The sequence below is a fragment of the Scophthalmus maximus genome, chromosome 15, assembly GCF_022379125.1.
Source record: "Scophthalmus maximus strain ysfricsl-2021 chromosome 15, ASM2237912v1, whole genome shotgun sequence".
NCBI lineage: Eukaryota > Metazoa > Chordata > Actinopteri > Pleuronectiformes > Scophthalmidae > Scophthalmus > Scophthalmus maximus.
In genome coordinates, this window is record NC_061529.1 from 5,130,258 (window position 1) to 5,152,475 (window position 22,218).

Sequence of the window (22,218 nt, forward strand, 5' to 3'; positions counted from 1 at the left end):
CTCTGATCAGGTTCTCCCTCTCATTAGAGAGTTGCAGTGAGCCTGCGTTTCCCTTCATGTCGAGATCCTGTTACATGGAGCTCCACCCTTTATGCGCATGCATGCGTAAAACATCACCATGCTCATCTGAAAGAAACTTCCCATCACCCCCTTCACCTTCCGCCCAGACGGCGAAAACCACGCCTTTCCCATGTCCGCGTCTGCCCGACCAACCTCTGCTGTCATTGTGAACTTCCTGCAGTTTCTGCGGCGTGCACATTAACTGATGTTTGCCATAATAAGCACCAAAGAGGTATTTTCTGCATAACTTATTGAATTAGCCACTCCCCCTCCGCTGCCGCCGCCTCCGTTGTCCCTCTACACCCTCGCCGTTTTTCGTGCTCTCCCATTCGTCGTCTTTCCTTTCTTAGATAACAACACGTCATCCAGCTCTTTAACTCCTCCCGCTGACCATTAACAGTTTTTACATGTCAAATGTGGTTTGAGTTCTTCAGCAACCATCTTAGTTCGCCTGTTGTTGAATCAGCCACAACCTTTTTTTAATAAAGACCCTATTATATAACTACGTCATCAACATCAAGTGGAATGCATTGTTTAAACTTCTATCATTACTTCTGAATTTGTAGTTTGTTGAGCGATTATTTAATGTTTTGTTCTAAATCCCTGTTGTACATGTGTTTCAGAAGATTTGTATTGAATTATGCAATTCTGTAAATTGTGTTGTATGACATGCCTGTCAGAGTCACTGCAAACCACAAAGCCTGCCAGTAGCCTTTTCATGCCTGATTGGAAAAACCTGGTCCTGGCCCTTGCTCGCGGCAGTATCCATGGCAACACTACCTCCATTTGGTCACAGCACGCATGAAAGTGTTCCCCACTTGGGGGGCTTGAAAGTGATCTTTGATGAGAGCTTTGACAGATGACGTTCAGTCTCTTTGGGAACTTGCGACAGTGCTGAGGATGGCCCAGAGGCTTCACCCCTCCTCTCACCCGCCTCCACCTCCGTTTGCCCCCAACTGCTTGGTGAACCCCGTTGCACTTATGGAGGAATCCCTGACACAACCCTCAAACAGCAGGGCACAAAGCAGCAGCAGCCTGATGGCTGATCTTTCCTTGTAAAGGAGCAGGCAGGTCAGCGGTCGTGAAGCTGGCCCTTAATCCCCCCGGCATTGTGAGTCTGCAGGGCAGGACTTCACTCCCAGTGTAAACTCAAACACATGCCTCATGCAACGAGGAAAACCCAAGCTCAGTCTGCGCATTGCTTCAGTGGAAGTGAGCTGAGTGTCCCATTTGGAAGTCTGGCAGGAAGTCTTTTCAGGAGAAAAGCTGAGCTTTGGAAGTGTGATGCCTTTGCACCTCAGTCATGCCGTCATGTGCAATCCCTCCAGTATGTCCCGTCTAAATGTGGAGTGATTCTACACCTCGTGATCTCCGTGCAGTGACTGTACACGAAGCAGTGTGCCCTATGTGTGGCAATACAAAAAAGCAAAAGGTGTGGTGGTTCGGGCTGGGGAATGGCTTTGTATATCCAGTGTTAAGTTGTTGGCGAGAGTTCACATCATATCAATGATCTGCAATTAACGTCTGCACTTTAATAACCGGTTGCCATTAATGGTTAGCCAAGTCTTAACCATACCTTAGTTATATTTTAACCTTATTTGCTTCAAATGCAATCTTTCAATAAACTGAACAGTTCTGTAGATACCATATATATGAGGGACATATTTGAGGTTTTCGCTGCTTAGATTAATGTTCTATAACTATACACAACACAATCAAATAAACAAATCCTAAGATTTCAGACAGACATATATCTGACCAATATATATATATAATAAAGACCCAAGAATTATTCCCTGGGAAATCTGTAAAAATGTCCAAATGCCTTATTTCGCAATGTTAAAAAAAAATTCTGTGTTCTTTCTTGGCCCATCCTTCCACCAACTTTCGTTGTTGTTTTTGCATAATCCTGCTAACAAACAAACCATCCAACCAACCAACAGACGGGTGAAACATATTGTACTTGGAGGAAATAACTACACACTCAGATTCACATGTTAATTCTAATTTATGGCACAATGTGAAATTTGAGACCTGATAATGGGAATCCTGGTGGTCTCATAAACCATGTAACTGCAACATTCATTTCTTCTCAACCTTTTCCTTACAAAAAAAAAATACCAGAAAGATAACACTTCAAAAACACTGACCATTTACTTTTAATGTTGTCACAGATGTTGTTGTTACGCACAGATGTTGTGGATGTAACTTGCAGTCACAAATGAATTGAAAAAAATTCAGCTATAGATAAAGGTACACATAAAGAGCAGATGTGCATGTCAGTGTGTGTGCGTCGTACCGGAGCACCTGTAATCATTATCAGTGAAGGGGTTCACATTCCAGTACACTAATTACAGAGTTGGGGCATTGTGTGCTTTGATTTCACTAGACCCTGACTGTGCTGAAACCACAGTGCTGCCCCCCTGCTGCCCCATCTTTTTCTTTCTGACTGTCAAAACTCACACATGCAGGACATCCTTTATCCCACCTCCATCACCCTTTGCCAATCTCTTGCAAGCCGTTTTTAAGCATGTGAGTTTGCCTTTTCACCTAGCGCTTTGGTGACGTAGTCGATCATCTGTACTTCAGAGTGTTGTTCACTTAAGGGCTCAGCGTGATCCCTGCACCGAACTCTGTTGTGTACACACTCTCCACAACAATTAATTTGTACATGGTGTACTCGCATGTAGCAGTCTTGTCCTTGAAGTTCTCCCCGAAAATGTGCTTTGGTCAAATCTCTAACAAGCACACAAGAAGGCAGCTGTCAAAGTTTATGCATGGACGAGAAGCCGCCTGTGCTGTCTCTTTGTTTAAGTGTTCACAATAGCTGCATGTTTGTTTTTTCATCTTCAGACTTCCTCATTCTTCTCGCCTTAAAAGATACATTGAAGGTGAAAGATGAAGTTTTTGTCCCTGGGGTACCACAGATCAATAGACTGAACATCAAAAAGTACCCACACAAAGTCCTCACAGCCACAAACGATAATACTTTAAATTTTGCGAGCCGTACGCTGGATTATGTATGTAATTGCAGAGATTTTCTGGGTCAAGATTAACTGCAAAGACCTGCGCAAGTAACCTCCTAAATTCCTCAATCTTGTTGCTTTGTCCAGTGCATATGTATTTCAAGCTTGTTTAAAAACCTTTGCGTGGCTGCTACTTTCAAAGGTCACTGACTGAATCCATAATTCTTCATATCACTTGTATGGCTGTACTGCACTTAAAAATAAGGGGTACAGGATCTGGTTGGGGTCCATTTTAAGTGGGTATAGTCTGCACTTGCCTGGAGTCTTCATCTTTGGATCTTACTCAGTAATACCAGTTTAGAACAAGAGTAGCATTTGTCTGAGAAAGATGTATATGTCAGATAAATGATGAAGGGAAAGCCTAATGGAGAAGTGAATGCTATTTCCCTTACAGTACTGTAAGTACCTCTATCCATTTATGCTTTTGTCTAAATGAGTATCATCACACCCAAAACTCCTCAAATGAAAAATGATTAAATGGAATTAAGAATACAATGACAATCTGAGATGAGTCAAAAGCAACAATAAAGACCAGTTTAAAATATTCATTTTTTTGGTGTGTTGGCCTGTCAAAGCAGAGCAAGGACGAGACTGCAACGTAGTAATAGAGAAGAATGCCAGGCAGTTGTCCTCTGTCTGGAGCGCACTGTGTTATAGCCAGCGGTTACTTGCTGATAGGGGAGTCTCCAAAATCCTGCAGCGTTTCCTCACATCAAAGTGGCTGTCACTGTTGCTTGCCTGTGCCAGTCTATAACCGGCTCATCCCAAACAAGTTTGCATGGACTGCCATCATCTCTCTTGCATCGCTTTCCTAAATTGTCTAGTTTAGTTTCTGTGAAAGAAAGTGTTTACTTAAGGAATTCTCTTAGGTCTGCATAAAAAGTATTATTTAAATTCTTGGTGTTTTCTATTTGGTGCGCTGTTGTAATATATATACATAATTTTTTACAGTTTTATCATGCTATATTTAAAACTACAGCTCTAATGTTAGTACCATAATTTCAGTTAACAGCACTTGGCAGAGTTTAAGAGACCCCTGTTTAAACACCCAAGAAATCCTATTTGCTATGCAACCACTTTCTGGAAATTTCAGTAAGGCTGCTCATTTTTTCCACCTATCTGCTCCACTTAGGCATTAGTGGCTTTCTAAATTTGTTACAGTCCACTCTAACACATAGAGTGATCTATCAGTCAACCAGAAGTATGTAATGCTCAAAACATCTGAGTCTCCGTCTTGGCCTGGACCTGCCCAGCCTGTCCCTGTGCTGTTTTATGCAGCTCTTTTCCTACTCTTCCACGGTAATGCAGCCTGATCTCTGGTCACAGAGGTCACAGTATATGAGCAGACATCTGGATCAGCAAACTGGTCCCAACATCACCGTAGGGAATCAGAGGAGTCAGTTTTATCGGTGTGAGAAAGAATCCTGAGTGACGGAGGACGTCGTAGGTCTTTTAACAGTCAGAGTAATTTCTTCTCCCTTATCCGCACCAAAACCATGCGATCTAACCTTGGCTTTCCCAGGTCCAGTAGGCCAATGATGCTGGAGAAACACAACCTGGCCTGGTCCAGATCAAGTTCTGGCAGCCTGCCGTGTCACAAGCGCCAAAGGTTTATCACTTCCCCTCTGCTTGCATCTTGCGACTTCTTCAACTCAACTTTATTTTTCTATTCCGCTCTCCAAAGATCTGTCTTTATTGGCCTCTGTCTGCCGTGCTTAAACACTTTATTTGGCAGAGACTTTTGTCCAAAACGACTTGCAACGAGCGCAAACCACGTAGGAACAAGAGCGCCGGTTATCAAGATTTTGGAGTAGGTCCCAAATAAATAAAGGCATGTTTTAGTGCTACACTAAAAGTGCTTAAACGTCAAGTGTCATACTGTTTGTCTTACACCCTTTTATTCTCTCTGAGTCAGTCAGCACTGTTGTCAACAACAACGCATGATCAAAACAAGCAGTCATTGGAACCAAAAGGGACCCTCTTATTTTTGATTACATTCTTTGACCCTGAAGCACAGTTGGATGGCTAAAGTCACAATTGGCCGCATCTGCTATGTTGGACCATTTAGTTCGGAAGAGCGCTCTTAACCTCATGTACCAATGCAATGGACTTTTACCATCTTTATGATCCTGCTCATTAAAATTAACTGTCTAGCTGTAAAAAATAGATTTTCCCTTTATGTTGCCTTCTGGATTGTCTAATGCACTTCAGATCTAACATGAAAAATTCATCCCTCCCCCCGGTGATTCAGTTAGACTCCTCCTTCAATCTTATTTTGACTGTCCTTTCTTTTTTTGTCGAAAAAAACACTTTCCACAGGAGTCGGCAGGAGTAGATCAAGGCTCTCACTGAAGCAACCAATCCAAATATAGTGCAACACACATAAATCATATCATTCATACTTAGAGAAAATTGCAGTTTGACATATTACAATATAATATGAAGCAAAAGATAATTACACATTTTAAATGGTCATTAAGGCTATGTAGGTTGTTTATTTGTATGTCAAACTGTCTGAGCAGCTATAAACAGGATTTCATATTAGACCCTAAATTTTAAACTGAGCAAGTCATCAAAATTGCCACACTTTGAGTGCCACAGAGGGAATACCCCTCATTTAATAGGGCATATTTTAAGAGATCCCCTAAAAAGTTTGCCCTACCCCTTTTAAAAGTAAGCCCATCAAACCTCGGCCTTTTGATCAACCTAATAACTCCCCCTACACCTTCCCATAGGCATTTTTTAACACCAGCATTAATGAGCCCTACCTCAACATCTCGTCTTCTCTGAGGTGACAGCCTGTCTTTTTGGTCCCCAGTTCGAGCCCATTATCACCGGGGTCCGGGAGCGGACACAGCCTTGCAAGGCCCTCAAACGCTGCGCTCCTGTCCATAAAAATACAAAGAATGGCGCTGGAGCCAGCTTCGCCGCCCTCATTTACCTTTTTGACTTCCCTGTGGATGCCTAGAATTTGTACTTTTATAGGCAGTGGAGGTCAGGTGGACGAGGTCCTTAGGATTATTTACCCCAGAGTGCTTGTCTCACTCACAGGAGAACCAACCTGCCCTCGCCTTCACCCTCACCTAGGCGGCTCAGGGGCCTGTAAAGCATAAACACAGGGAGAGTTGGATGTAAGAGGGGGAGTCTTGATGAACTCGCAGATATCATCACCTCTGAGTATACTCTGTCTCCTATAGCTTTGGCTGATGATTGAACGAGATGCTCCGAGCGGTGTGCTTTAAAGAATCCCCAGGGTTTTCCACGAGGCTTCTGTCTGCAGAGTTTACGATCCGCATGGCCAACTCCAAGGCCAAGTGAATCTGCTGGAGTTATGAAGGCAATCTTTTGCTTTTTCTTTAGACAACCTTTAGTTTATCTATTTATTCACTGAGGCCTTATTAATGAAAACTAAAGCTTTTTTGTCTGTAGTCACAAATACTTGAAAACAGACATTAATGATGCTTTACACTGCTCTGAGTCTTATTCTCCACTGTTGGTTGGTGTGAAAAGCAACATTAGCAACTTCCTAGCCAGGGGCCTGACCGTCCCCCTGCTGCCACAAGTTCTTCTGGTCCTCCCTATTATCTCCCACTCCCTGGGCCTTGCTGTTTGGTCCCAAGGCTTTTATGGCAGGGTAGGAGAGGGCCATGAGGAAATGAGGTGACCCTGGGGTCACAAGTGGAGTCAGGGGGCTGGAACTGGACCACAGCCCGGGCAACCCCACTCTCTGTGGACTGGTTTCGGGTCGGGGCAGGCAATGCAGGAAGACAAGAGGAGACTGGGGACATGGTCTCTACCATCCTTGACCCCACAGTCATATGCCTTCAATTAAGCCAGATTTGAATTTGTTTACAAGTCCCAGTAGTCTTAAATCTTCCAGGTCCCCCCTGTACCCTTTATTCCACCGTCCGCTCATACCTGGAGTCCTTCTTTTCTTCTTCTCTTTAATATGGTGTCAGACATCTATTTATTATGCTGTTTTAACTGGTTTTCAGGAGCGGGTTACAAGCTATTTGGGAATCCACCAAATAGGATTTGAGGGACACCCCTCTAAGATGTTAATCTGTTATGAAAGGCCGCTCACCCCACTAAACTCCCCCCTCCACCGGAGCCCGGGGGCTCTTTATGGCCCCATCAGGCACCCGCGTGGACGACTTACTGCTGACCTTGTGGCCTGGCAGTTGAAGCCATATGAGGGAATCTTTCTCTTGTCCCATACCCTCCTACTCTCTTCACGTCTCTCTTTTTAAAAAAACTATTCAAGTTATGTCTCACAGTTAAATCTCTGACTGACCAATGAAACCCATAAAACCAATTGAAATATCAAGACTGTAATCTTAACAGGCCATTTAGTTTGATGTGTTTTTCTGGAGCACGTCTTTTAAATCTCTAATTATTTCCTTAGTCTACCAATACTTAAATCTATCTCTAACAAGCAACAGTTATATTCATTCTTCCACCTTCAACTGGTCTCTTTATGTAAAAGATTTACACACAGCTTGCCCACCGTTATTAGGGTGGTACCAGCATGTTTGCTATAACAAAAGGGCCTTCGACTGGCTCCATCGTATTAAAGATTTACACGTAACTGAAGAGCTGTTACAATTGGCTTACTAGCATGTTAGCGGCTGAAGAGCTTGCCGCAAAAGGCCTGGTCCTGGGGAGTTGGGTGGCTAATTGGATTGGTTGGGTTAAACAAATGTTTGACTTCTCCCCTGTGCTTTGAGAGGGGGCTGGTAGTAGGAGCCTCTCATTTAACAGAGTAGGCAAAAAGCCTGATGAGGGAAATTGAGTAGACACATGAGCTCATTTATGATAAAGGGTTAGATATGTTTGATTATGCATTTTACTAGAGCCAGACCACTTTTATGGATTGTCCGATATGAGCCTCTCACAGACAGTATCTGCGTTTGTTTGCTGAATTTAAGAATAACCTGAGATAAAGGCCTTATATAGAATCTAGTCTGAACGTGACGCTGGTGTATATAATGTTTATACTGATGAAAGCTTTAATAAGAACTTTGTCATTGCAGATTCCAGATCCAGAGGGGAACCAGTGACCCCAACAGCTACAAGAGCCTTGGCGATTGCTTCCGCACCATCTTCCGCAATGAAGGGTAGGTTATCCATAACAGTTGTTGTCAACAATGGGGAGAAAAAAGTCACAAGTTAGAAATACAGTTTCTTCAAAACACTGGTGACTTCTGTCTTCTTGTTTGCACCTCAATGGTAAAGTTGATTTTACAACCACAAAAACAATTCATGTAAACTCAAAAAGGCATTTTAAAAATTCAAATTATGTTGTAAAGAAAAAGTTGAAATACACAAGTCAACCAGAGGTGTCAATCTGTACAGTCCAACACCACGTGAGCCCATTATGTCAATTATACATTTCAAGAGTATTACGGACTAAACACAATAAATCAATCCATCTGGTAATTTTTTTTCTGTTTAAACCATATTAAGGCCTTTTTTTATCATCTCAAATGATCTGTTGAGGAAAAGGAATTGTCGCAATTAGATTGACAGTGTATCAGGGATAATGGTGTTTAGTCAACAAAGACTGACATTTATACCAAACATGCTGCTTTATTCAAATGTAACTCAAAAGATATGGTGGTAGGGAGGCGTTGTGAGTGGAAAGCTGAAGGTGTTGGTCGCTTTAAGACAGCTGTTGTGTCTGTCAACAGCCCACAGAAAGTGCCTTAAAACACATTGTACCTCATATTGGATAAGAGTACAGATGTTTATTGCCTTATGTTAAACTTTCACAACCAACTAAAGAGAGTCATCCCGCCACACGCTCCCTCCTCCTCTGCCCGCCTCGCGACAGGTCCGTGAGACAGTGCAGGCGTAGGAGAAAGTGGTTGCCACTCGCTCTGTTTACGGCGAGTCGACAGCTTTACAGCGGATATAAAGTTGATCTGCTGCGAGGTGTGAGCAAGCGCACGGTGAGAGGCCGGCCCGTGACAGTTGGAAATCCTCTGCTGGCTGTAGTTCAACAGACACGGCTATCCTGCTACAGTAGCCGTGCCCTCTTCACCCCATTCACACCCGAGTGTGAAATTGAATGCCCGTGTTGCTGCACTTCTTTTGGGGTGTGTCCTAGGGATTAGCTCTGCATGAATTTCCAGAGAACTCTCTGAAGAAATAAAACGGTTGCCAAATTACACGGCATCAATACCATGTTGACGGACATTTGACTGTACGCTCATGCAGCAGAGCCACGGCATGTCAGGGAATTACCACAGACGGAAGATTCTCTCGGTGTCGACCAATTATCTCAAACAGTATATTTTTTTTGAGGATGTAATCACTCTACAGTAGCACATTGAGTCCTACCTCCAGGCCAAACCACTTAGTTATAATTTATACAAATGGTGTAAAGCCCCACTGTTGTAGAATTATTATTAAAAATAAACATTTCCCTTCAGCTCATGGACTGTGCTAATGCCAAGCCTCACTCCATCGAAGGCGATGAGGGAGGAAACCTGAGCTCTCAGTTGGAGACTCAGTGATTAAACTGAAGAAAGAAATGGAAATGTGCATATGTGTGACCCCTGGACACAATAACTAGACCTATAGACTTTACATTTTATATAGTAGAGAGATATATTTTATACGGTTGCAGCTCAGAAATTACAGATTTCTTTCTGATAAAAAAAACAAAAACTCAAAATTTTACATTAGGTTGTTATTAAATCTGGAAAATCTGGCATGAAATCTTCTGTAGCTGTTCTCATAAGTGTGTGAAAGTGTGAACTATGTTCACCAGCACTAGGTTGTGTATTGCCTTACAGGCCACACTTTTTTTTTTTCTTCTTCTTCTGTTGAATGTGGGTGCAGCAGCATGAGCATGTGTTAAGTGTTTCCGTCTGGAGGCAAACAAAAAGAGTCTATTCTCAAGCATTCTTTACCAGTGTGGTATCCAGAGACTGGGTCGGGACCCAAAGCGTGGCCACAAAATTATTAAAAGGGTCCACGCATCGCATCGGAGCGCGTTGGCCTCCGTACAGTAGATCAATGAGTAATGCCTGGAACTAACGGTGCAGGGTTGGTGGGGTGTTGGGGGGCCGACTCCAGCTGGGACCACCCATGCAAAAAAAAATATACATACATGGAAGTGTGAAGAAGTGCAGATAAGCGTGTCCACCAGATTACATGTTTTGCTTTGGAGACACAGGCATGGTTTGTATCGTCGACTTAAAGGTATAGTACGGAAGTTTCCGTATTTACTTTCATGCTCAGAGCTTCATGTCGTTTCACATCCCAGTTTTTTGTCCAAGTCACACCGTGTTAATTAGTGAGCCACAGAGGAGCTGGAAGGTGGACTTTGTTATCTTTGGACAGAGCTAGGTTGTTTCTCTCGCTAATTTCCAGTCTGCTCCGTCCGTTGGCGGTTGCTGGATATTTATTGTACAGACATCCAGCAAAATCAATGCTCTCATCTAACTCACAGCACAAAAATGATTTTATTTCCCTGAATGTGTTCTGTGCCATCAGGGGTGTAGCACCTAATTCTTGGCCCCTATATATAAGCAGTCTCTGTTTTTTGAAATACATAGTTCAGTCTCTCAACCAATGTATTCAGCCAATTCAAATTTATTATGACACTTATTACAAACAAAAAACTCTTAATTTAAGGCTTTCCAGGGTGCCACCCAGTGTACACGTTTAGGACAAAGGAGACATTTTAAAATATTATATGAACACAGTAAAAAAGTTTTGTATAAATTTGTGTATATATGTATGTATTTATGTATCATTGTATATTAATCAAATAGTACAGATTGTACAAAATATTTATAATGGTATATTACAATACATTATAGTAAACGTGTAATAAGTGAATCTTATAATGGTTTAGTTGTTTTGTAATAGTTTTAGTCAATGGTGGGATGAATAACATCTCCCACATGGCTTTGCTTTTGTCCAGCTCCTTACTGCCGTCAGAGTTTTTCAATCTGAAATGCAACCAGAACTCTGCCTGTAGGCTCCAGTGGAGCAGCTCCCACCATGTTTTATATCTCTCGCGTGGTCGGCCCTTTTCCCGACCAACGAGGTCTGTCTACGTGAGACTAACTCGTCATAGACTGCACAAGGCAAGTATTAAAATAAGGATCTCAGGATTATGTGAATTTATCTCGGCTCGTTCAACTGAAGAAAACCCTTGTTTTTGCTTTCATCCAGTGAATCCTGGCCACTTGTGATTCTGCTTCATTGTCCCTCTCTGTGACAAGGTGACAGGATACACTGGGAAAGTGCAAATATTTGTAGATGAAGCATGCCGGTTGTTTACATGTTGAAAAGTTCCTGGTGCAGCTCATATTTCTCATGACAGACCTGTGAAAATTATCACAAATCTGCCAATGACAATAATATTTTAACTTACCTTTTTTTTACCTTATGCAGTTGCACATACTGTATCTTCAGTTCAGAACCAGAATTTGTGTCTGATGATTATTATTGGCCAGTTTATTTAATCAAGTGTGTCTGTGGTTCTGTCAGTATTACTCCTCTCCAGAATAGACGGAGGCTGTTAAAAAAAGGAAAGGTTTATGAAAATAATAGACAAATCATATGCGTACAAACACACACCTATACATGTTGACACATATCCTCCTCCCTCCTGGTCAGGAGGCCATTTGTTTAGGAAAGCCAAAAAGGGACATGGTGTGTACTTTACATTGGAAATCAAATTAGAATTCAAATAAATGCCACTCACTAGAGGCCATATTTGTTCTTTAGCAAATTTCATACCCCCCTTAGTCACCTGGTGGCTCCCCAGCTTGACCACAACCGGGAAATCCAATGCCCACTATTTGCATGGAGACAGAGAGTGGAGGGAAGGGCCTTCCGTCTCACTGAAAGGACTTGTTTATCCAAACTATATGAGGAATCCATTTTATGTATGTAGATGTTTTTTTGCTTCCAGTATCACGCGTTGATGAAATCTGTTTGCTCAATAATCATTCGAACTGATGAGAAGTGTTTTGATAGTTAGTCGCGGTTGACTGCAATTTTTTTTTGTCGGGGGGGGGGGGGGGGGGGGGGGGGGGGGGATTTGGACCAGCGTCCTCACTGCTGTGGTTTCTGTGCGATTGTGTTGGCCTCTCCTTCTCAGGTTCGACTCGGTGGAAATGTGAGCCAGCATTGAAAATATTTACACTCAGACTCAATCGACCAAGATCATATCTGTTGACCGGTCGACAATGTTGCCACAACAGAGCCGGTGTACCTGTTCACAGGATACAGTCGGTCACGCCTCATTCGACCTTTGTATGATATCAGTACGCACTACCTTATATTTTTTTTCTTTGTCACCTGCAAGCCACTTGGTCTGTAAATAGCTCTTAATATTAAAAACCTATTCCTGACTGATCAGAACTCATCATTAACAATTGTAAGATCTCATTAACTACATTTATTTATATATTTCTGTAACAAGATGTGCCACAGCAATGGTTATTAATGTGTAGTCCCAACTGAGTGACAGTTTTCTTATTGCTGACGCCCGTCATAATTTCCACTACTTTCCTCTCCCGCTCTGTTGATGTATTCTTTACACCTATGGGCAGTAAGCAGCAGCAGAAAATGTCTCAATGACAGGATAAGCAAAAATGTAAACCATAGATAGGATGTATTGGGGGGCAAAAAACATATATACTTGATCATATACATTGATTTCAATGCAAAATCTGTGGACATTTGCGTTTTCACACACAGCTCCCTCTGGAAAATTTTTGGAAAATGTCTGAGAGCAGCTACACAAATATGTATGTGGGGTTGGGACTGATACAGATGGAGACACGTTTTTCTTTCTTCTTTTGAAGATGAGGCTAGAGGTCGTGAAATGTACACATGCAGCGAAAACTATTTTAATAGAATCAATGTGAATACAAAGTAGCCGTCTTGGACTCCGATAAGTCGTCAGCTGTTTGTCTGGCAGCCGGCACTTTTGGAAAAGCGCTGCCACCCGATGACAATTGTTTTGATAGTTAGTTGGGGTTCGCTGCAGTTTTTTTGGACGGCAGCCTGACTGCTGTGTATTCTGTGCATGTGGTGGCCTGTCCTTCTCCGGTTAGACTTGGTGAGGGAATGTGAGCCAGCAGCGAAAATATTTACACTCGGACCCAATCGACCAAGATCATCTCTGTTGACTTGTAGACAATGTTGCCACAACAGAGCCAGAGCCACTGTTCGCAGGATGCAGTCGGTCACGCCACATTGTCGTCCGACCTGTGTATAATATCAATATGTACTCGCTCATATTTTCTTTCTCTCTCGTCACCTGCAAGCAACTGAGTTGAAGAGTTGCTATATTTTGACTGATTGTAGGTCATGAAACACTCTCTGATGCTGTCACTGTAGTGCTCCTGTGCATGTTTGCAGATATCTCTTACTCTTTGCTTTTGACTTTCATCGCTTTAAAATTGGTTTGGTGACTTTACATTTACTAATTTGGCACTTACGTTTATCCAAAGCGACAACACCAAAGCTTCAGAGACCTTGAAGCTTTTGGCTAAATTTCACCAATAAGACAAATTTTAGAGGATGAGGTGAAAAGGTTTCCACAAATTGCTAGTTAGGCATGTTAAGGTGTTAGGAGAGGAGGTGATCTCGGAGAAGATGAATCTTGAAGAGGTTCTGGTTCTACCATGAAGGAACCACAGACGAGAACAGCCTAGATTGTGAAATGCATATACCCTCTCTCTCTCAGGCCTTAGGATTATGTGTAAAAGAAGCTCGTACCATGACGCCATTGTTAACCACCATGTTAGAACGATGCAAGACAACTCAAAGGATTTGGCTCCTGATATTTTATATTTTCATAGCTGTTAACACATCACATGAAAAGACTGAAACAAGCAATTTGTTTGTTTTCATCTGCGTCTGTCTCTCGGAAAACACTGGTCTGTGGCACGGAAGAACCAGGCTGCGTCCACTCAGACGATACTCTGTAGCAGATCCATTCATAGTTTCTGGTTTTTCGTGGGACAAGATGAAGAGAAACATTTAAATTGTTGGCAGACTAGCTGTTTGAAGCTTCCACCAGCATAACACTCCCGAATCTGCAGCCTGCCTGCAGTTATGGTGCATTGTGGGTAATGTAGGTTTTGACGGAGTAAAAATAGAGACGTAATAAAAAAAAGGATTTTGCTGCACTGATCATTTCTGTCCTCTGCGAGTCAGAATGTTAAATCAGTGGAGTAGAAAACTTGTCAATAAATTCAATAGTGTAAATTAACGATTAAGCATTATTTAAAAAAATAAGAAACTCCCTTGAAGCTTTGATTGGATCTTGGATATTTTGCCTTTCCCATGGACTGAATATTTAGTTCAAAATTTATTTAGACAGAAGGTTCAGGCGTACATTTTTTTTTTACAGAAAATATTTGAAAATCAAATATTTGATTGGCAACTTGCCATAAAATTAGTACCATGAACCTTTATTGATCTCCCATAGGGGAAAATAAGCCCTGCTGTGTTACTGTAAACTTCACAAGTTCAAACTGATGAACTGTTCTACCCTTGTTGTCACTATATAGAAGAATGAGGGAAACGCACGTGTGCACTTCTGAATGTATACGAAACATGCGTTGTGCCACCTTTGCAAAAACAGAAAACACACTACTATTTTCTTACATGTATACATCAAGGACTGGTCGTGCACAAAGTGATTGTTAATGACCTCTTCTTTTGTTACGTCGCCCTGCTTAACACAATCTTGATCCAGAAAAATAAATATAGATTCAATTATGTTTAAGCAGGTGCATTCAAATGAATTTGCATAAAACTAACAATCAATAATATTGTCCACTCACTGTAAATATACTCCATAAAACAGATTGCTAGCTTACTACAGCTTGTGTTAAATGTGGCCAGCATTTCTATACACATAACTCAGTGTCCTTTTATTATTTTTAATGCCTTTTTTAAGTATGCTTTAAATCATTGATGGAAATATGATTGAGCAAAAGGCAAAAACTAACAAATTGACTAAAATTACACGGCCGCCGTCTTTTGAAACATCCAGCGTCGAACGATGAAACAAACTCTTAAGTCATATCCTCCGCAAATTCCTGCAGATGTTCACGGAGGTTTGTGGTTTGAAAATATTCCTTGGTAGTTACGCCGCCAAACGGCAGCATTATACCTTATGTTTCCATTTTGTGAGCTTGGTATGAGTCCTGTCTTCTCCGTACATTCACTATTACCAACGATTGGGCAGTAACCATACATCAGCACTTTTATGCTCCTTTAAGGGCAACTTCACTTACTTGGTCTAGTTCCTGTTTTTGTCCTGGTGTTGGAGAACTGCACGCTGTGTTCTTTATGCTTCGTTGTCTTCATTAATACCTTCGAACATTAAAAGATTTGATCACCCCAAAATGTTTTAAATATTATTTTGTTGATGTGCTCTCTTCACGCAACATTTGTTGCTCTTCCTGGGAGAGGGATCCCTCACTTGCGGCTCTCCCTGAAGTATATTTTTCCTCACTCGAGTTGAGGGTTTAGGACAGAGGATGTTGCACCATGTACAGATTGTTAAGTCCTATGACGCAAATGGTAATATGTGAATATGGCTTGTTGTGATATGATTGACATATTGTAGGAACTCAAAGTTGGCACACATTGACTCCAACCAGTTCATTTCAGTATACAGAGAGACTTTGCTGGTCGTTCTTGATTAATGGATTTATTCAGTCTATAAAATGTCATAATATGACATGTTCAACTAACCATCCAAACCCCAAAATGTATTTATTTCACCATCACATATATCAGATAAAAACATTAAATCTAAGTTATGTTTGCTATTTTTGCTCATTAATTTTTAATCCATCAACTAATCTACTTATTCAAAACTACCTGATTGACTAAAGCTGCTGTCAGACAGTCAAAGAGACATTTTCCAGAACTTTTTCTGCCAGCCCCCTGGAGAAAAAAAAATGTCAGAGTGAGCCCATGTCAGAATACAGCAGGAGAATCTCCAGAAGATTCACAGTGGGCAAGTGTGCGATCTACACAGAAGCCACCTCTCGCCTGAATCTTACAGATACGTTCCTGCTGTTGTGAAAGCATCTGTCTGGGACCATCTCTCGCTGCGTTCACCATGTCTGAAACCAGCTGTAGTGTCTCGGCTCTTGACTGCATCCTGTTTGATCCAAATATCAGTTGGTGCTTAACAAGCCATCAGATAAAACCATAATTCAACAAATTCTTTAACATTTTACTTTCCCTCTCTCTGCAGCATCCTTGGCTTCTACAAGGGGATCCTACCTCCGATCGTGGCAGAGACCCCGAAGCGGGCAGTCAAGGTGAGATAAAAGATGGTGCATGTTATTTTTTTGCTTCTGGGGCTGTGATTCTAAGCCCAGGCTCTGGTTTCACTGTGCTTTCACTGCTGTATGAAAACACGCTGACCACAGTTGTTCTGGTACATAGATGCTGAATAAACCCAAGATTCCCTCAGCCGCTCCTATTTGTTCTAGCAAATATTGACGCAGAAGACTTTACAGAAAGCCTTCCCCTGCGCTCGATCCTTTGTGTGCATCTCCGCATTCAGCACTACACGTCATGGGGCGAAGGGGGTCGGTGGGGTGTGGGCACAGAGGAGGCCCGATGCCTGGTGTGGAGCTGCTCTGTAACGAGATGCTGGAAACGAGGATGTGTGAACTAATAGGCGCTCACACTGAGAAGATGGGGTAATCGCTCGCAAAGTGAACAAAGCTGGCTGATGGTGAGAAATGTCTGGAGCACAGAATAAAGCGAATTAAAGCCCCGATTAAAACACCTCTGCTGGTATTTTGGCCTTTGCTCGGATGAAGAAATGAGTGGATGTCTCCTGTTTGAGAATGTGCATTACGCTGAGACGGAGATCTAAAGTTTTAATGTGAGTGGCTTGATTTTCACTTGCTGGAGAAGTTGATTCAAAGCTCACTCACCGAAATGCTCGCGTTTCCTCATGAGTGTTTTTGTGGCAGCTGTTTTTAATGGGGTGTGCGTCCTTGTGCATATGTGTGTGTGCTGGGATGTCAGCTTGTGAATGCACTGTGACTGTTCTGACAGCTCATTCATCCTGATCTTCCCTCCGCAGTTTTTCACCTTCGAGCAATACAAGAAGTTGCTGAACCTGACCCCTCTGTCTCCAGGTGTGGTGAGTCTTAGACGCAGAAACACCTGAACTCACTTTCACCTGTAGAACAAACACACACACACACAGACTCACACACACTCAGAGCCAGGAAAAATGTCTCCGGTCATAGACGGACAAGACAAAGTCAAAAGCCAAGAATAATTTTAGCAGCCAAATTAATTAATGTAAATGTAAACGTTCCTGTCAGTCTAGTTTTCACTGCTGTTCCATGTACAAATACAGGTAATGCACATGTACATTTACATCATTCATTATTCATTTTTACATTTTTGTGTTAGACTTTGTTATTGTGATGAATTCAAAATTGACATAAAAACCGCTGAGCTCCCAAAACCCAAAGGCCATCTCGCATTAGAAGTGTTCAAATGAATTATTGTCATATATGGATTAAGAAAAGACGACTTCGATAACAATAACATTTTTTGTTGTGCATTAAGCACATATGACAGCGTCCCCGATGACTAACACGTTCAACTGTATTACAGATGGTTTCATAAAAGTCTGTGAAGCAACTTAAATCAATGACAGTTTTGAGTCACAGTTTGAACAACAGAGCATAAGTTTGATCCTCAGGAGACGTTTTTATTACAGGGCCTTTGTCTTGTTTTTCATTTTATTGGCTTCCAGAGTGAGAACATGTATGTTGATTAGCACAAACATAACTTAAATGGTAAACGGACTGTATTTACATGACGCTGTTAACCACTAAAAGGGCTTTTACAGTGCCATTTCCATTCACACACACATTCATACCCCACGTTTTCCCCCGTCACATTCATACACTGCCGGATTAGCCGTCAGGGGCAATTTAGAGTGTGCAACTGACTGGGAAAGCAGGAATCGAAACACCGACCTTCTGGTTTGTGGGCGTCCTCTCTATCTCCTGATCCACAGCCACCTGTAAATTTCATAAAAGTCGGAAAAAATTACTATAGATAACTACGACGTTAAAATGTTGTCTTTTTAAAACATTGCAGGCTACTTCAAATGAAAAAAATCAGACGGGATTAGTGCGGCCCCATCTGTAAATATCGTGACAGTTTTGGATATTCATTCCATCACATTGGATTTGAAATGACTCAATAAGTATAATATTAAAAATGCAGACTTAAAACTGGGCTGACACAGGAGTGTTTTATATTCAGCTTATATTTTAACTCGCTGCACATTTTCATCTGCACGGCCAAAACCTGCAGCTTTTATTCTCACACTGAAAACAGTTCGGTTGACCGACATGTGCGTTCACACCGAACATGCACGCATCAAATCCCCCGTCGCTTTTATCCGTTGAGAATTCAAAACACAACTGTGTAGAAACAGCACTTGTGACAAAAAGAGGGAAAGGGGAAAAGCGTTCTACTAAAGTGAGGAGAAACATGGAGCCAGAGCTGGAAGATGCAAAGAGTCCGTTGTTCTGCAGTGAAGTTCAGTTTTATATCACATCACGGTCTCAAGGGCGTAATTTAACCCCCAATGCGTAAAAAACACTCCAGCAGTGATTTTAAAACAATCCCACAACAGTTTATAACTAATATTCTGACAGCAGCTTTGTGGGAAATCGGACTTGCTGAGACGACGGCCAACCAAAATTATTGGCCGTGCCAGAAGACCAACAGATCGTCCAACAGCCGTATAGTTGATCCTTCAGGAAAATTAATCGTGCATTGTGACCCCCTGCAAATTGTACGTCAAACAACAACTGAGCAGAGCAGAAATGTGGCCCCACTCTCGAAATAAATAATCACATAAATGGTAGTTTGGAGCGACCAGTTTGGTGTTAATCCGTACAGTGATATCAGAGGTTTTTACGTCTACATTCGATGAATCATGCAAGAAATAAAAGTAATAAATTTGGTTTGATTTCAACCTCGAGTGTGCCAAAGTAATGTGATGGATGACAGAGTGATTATTAACTAATGTGTGTTTGCTTGGTGGTTGTTCATTCTGGAGACTGGTTACACCACAATTCATGAATATACAGGTTCTTTCATCCTGCTTTGCTAATCTGGTTTCTGTTATTTCGAGTCGGGAGTTTCAAGATGGACAGATTTGCGTCGCGGAGGTGCAGCCACCTCCACACACACACACACACACACACACACACACACACACATACACACACTACCTATTCAGGTGGCAGCCGAGTGTCAGCTTTGATGGATGGCATACCTGTAACATAGCGTCGGGGGCCGCCGAGACACGGCGCATATCTTCGGCTTGTGGCCTTTTTCAGCCATTGGTGGAGAAATGTTTACCTGTCCCATCCATCACACTCTCGTCTCCCTCCTCTTCCGCCTCCTTCCTCTCTGTCTTCTGCTTCCTCGTCGAGTGCTTCCAACTCCATTTCCCTGGAGTAAGTGTGCATCAAGTCCTGTAATCACATCACATCATTAGTGCGAGTGAATTACAGATCGGTTCTGAATGTTGCTCTCTCTCTCTCTCTTGCTCCTATTCCGCATGGCACAGCTGAATGTCTTCACTCTGATTAATGAGGACACACACAGTAATAACACAAATAAGGAATTAAAACGTGGCCGGCTGGCTGTGTAAACATCGCGAGGCCCGTCTGAGAGGATGCGTCCCGGGGCTCTGACAGCAGGATAAAGAGGCAGGAAGAGTAATGAGCTATAGACACGTTCTTGACGTGTTCCCATTACACTTCTCCCAGAGCACACGCACACGCACACACGCAGGCCAAATGGAAATACATGTAGTTTTGCAACATCCACTGCTAATTACTTGTCAAGGATATAGATTTATGAATAGGTCTTTTGCTAATCATGGATTATAATTGAAATAGAATCAGTCTTAACCACCTTGCTACTATTCTCACATTTCTCCTGTCTTTAGTTCAGCCTCCCGTCTGTCAGCTGACATTTTCTCAAGTGAAAACAAACACAGCTGCCTTGTGTGTCTCCAGACATTTGTCAAACGACAACAATGACGGCCGTGACGGAAAAATGTCCATTTCAGACGAAACAAAGAGACTCTGGGAACAAGTTTCCAAAAGCATAAACTACCATTCAGCGCAGGCTCTCGCAGCCTGGACATATTGGCAGTCTTCTTCCTCATCGTCTATTGTGTTTCTCTCTCTCTCTCTCTCTGTCTCTCTCGGCTCCTCTATCTCCACATTCTCAGTCCTAAATCACCTCCATCTCCTCCACAGGCGCTGTCTGCGGCGGGGCTCGGCGCAGGCTTGACTGAGGCAGTCGTCGTCAATCCATTCGAAGTGGTGAAAGTCAGTCTCCAGGCCAACAGAGATAACTTCAAAGAGGTCGATAGAAATAAAATACAGCAAGTGTTTGCAATGTGCACATTTCTCCACAGGCCACAGTGGTTTTTAGCGTCGGCCTCTGACACGTCCCTCCTTCTGAATTGACCCCCTTTCCAAAATAGCAACCCTCCTCATTCGCCCAAGCCAGACGCATCATCAAGACGGACGGCTTCGGACTGAGCGGTCTGAATAAAGGATTGACTTCAACACTCGGACGCCATGGAGTCTTCAACATGATCTACTTTGGCTTCTACTTCAACGTCAAGGATGCTATTCCTTCCAACCCGGTAACACGCCCGTCAAAATCTATGATCACACTGACCTCCAGCTCTGTTTGGGGTTTTTATTTTGCCCACAAATGCAAATCCCAAGCCGAGTGACAGACGCACACTCTCTAGCTACACTTTGCAGTATGTAACTCTGACTACACCAAATTTTTGCTAACCTCAGGCTACATGACACGCACGCGTCCCAGCCACCTCGCCAGTGGGGAACAGCAAGTGTTTGACAGCGTGATTAGTCCGCCTGACTGCCGTGGCAAGGAGGAAGCAAAAATCAGAGCGGAGCTCGTAAGATCAGCTCCTCTAATACCTTGACTATTTGCTCTTCATAACATCCTCAAAGTCTCCGGTTACACATCCGGCAGGGCCTGATGGCCCAAACAAAAGTTAATTTTGTTTAATGGAAACGTTACCATACGCCAGTTCCACATGTACAAACCGGAGCATTAGATTAACTCCAATGAACTAATGGGAAGCAGACAACGGCGCTATTTTTCAGGAGGGAGGCTACAGTGGGAGGCCGGGCTCTGCTATATTTTTACAAAATTTTCCAGTGACGCATGATGTACAGCTGACCAAGTGGCCATCCTCTGCGAATGATAATTATGTGGCCAGATGACTCAAATAGCTCTCTTCTCCGATTGTGGCTGTCGCTTTTGGGAACGATCCATCGGTATGTACATCGATGGAATGATCCTGTTTGTGTGAGCGGCCATTGTTAAGGCAGCGAAAGATAAATATTGTGGGCTGCGACAGCTCACAGGCCGAGCTGATAGTGGCGTTCATCCAGAGTCCTTTTGTGAGCAACGAGCTTGCAACTCAAACATGTCCGTAGTCAAATTTAGCACCGGCCGAGCTCGGGCTTCTCTCCTATCGCCATTTGAATAGCACAAAGGAGGCAGATAGCTCACCACCACCACCATCATTCACGAGTGAATGTGTGAGGAGATGTTTGCTCAAGGCTGTTAGGAAGTGGGTTGATGGGTGTACTTAAGCTGCGGGTACGTTACCCCCTTTCCCCACATCCCACTTGGGAAAAAAACAGAAGAAGTGGGATTAGCTGTTGATTTACCTCGGCCTCTCAGGGTGTCCGGCCGCTTGAGAAAGGCCCGGACCAGAGAGGCTGCTGTCATTTGTAAAAATATCCTGGCCAATTAGCTGTCAGAGCTCTCTGAGTCTGGGCTTCTCTGGTACAGTAATACCCCTGTGCCAAGTCACAGCCCAATTACCCAAATTGTCCCCATATGCCTCCCCAGTCTGCCTGCATGAACCCTGTTTATAAATCCTCTTGTCTTGGCTCCCCCGAGGAACATGTGCTTCTGCTCAGCCAATCAGAACGCCGCACCACAGTCAGGAAGCACTAATCTGCCCCCCCGCTACCATAAAATGATCGGGGCTTACATGCCAGCTTTGCAA

General features: G+C 42.8%; 1 protein-coding gene across 2 annotated transcripts in view; it reads left to right on the forward strand.

Annotated features, from left to right (window-relative positions):
* The window catches only part of slc25a21 (solute carrier family 25 member 21), an 82,974-nt gene that overhangs the window by 56,974 nt on the left and 3,782 nt on the right, over positions 1-22,218 (forward strand). For both annotated transcript variants that reach the window (XM_035610867.2, XM_047327213.1), the window contains 5 exons: positions 8,120-8,203; positions 16,342-16,408; positions 17,188-17,247; positions 20,414-20,521; positions 20,644-20,808. In XM_035610867.2, coding sequence (XP_035466760.2) covers positions 8,120-8,203; positions 16,342-16,408; positions 17,188-17,247; positions 20,414-20,521; positions 20,644-20,808 — 484 coding nt within the window. The remainder of the gene's footprint in view (positions 1-8,119; positions 8,204-16,341; positions 16,409-17,187; positions 17,248-20,413; positions 20,522-20,643; positions 20,809-22,218) is intronic.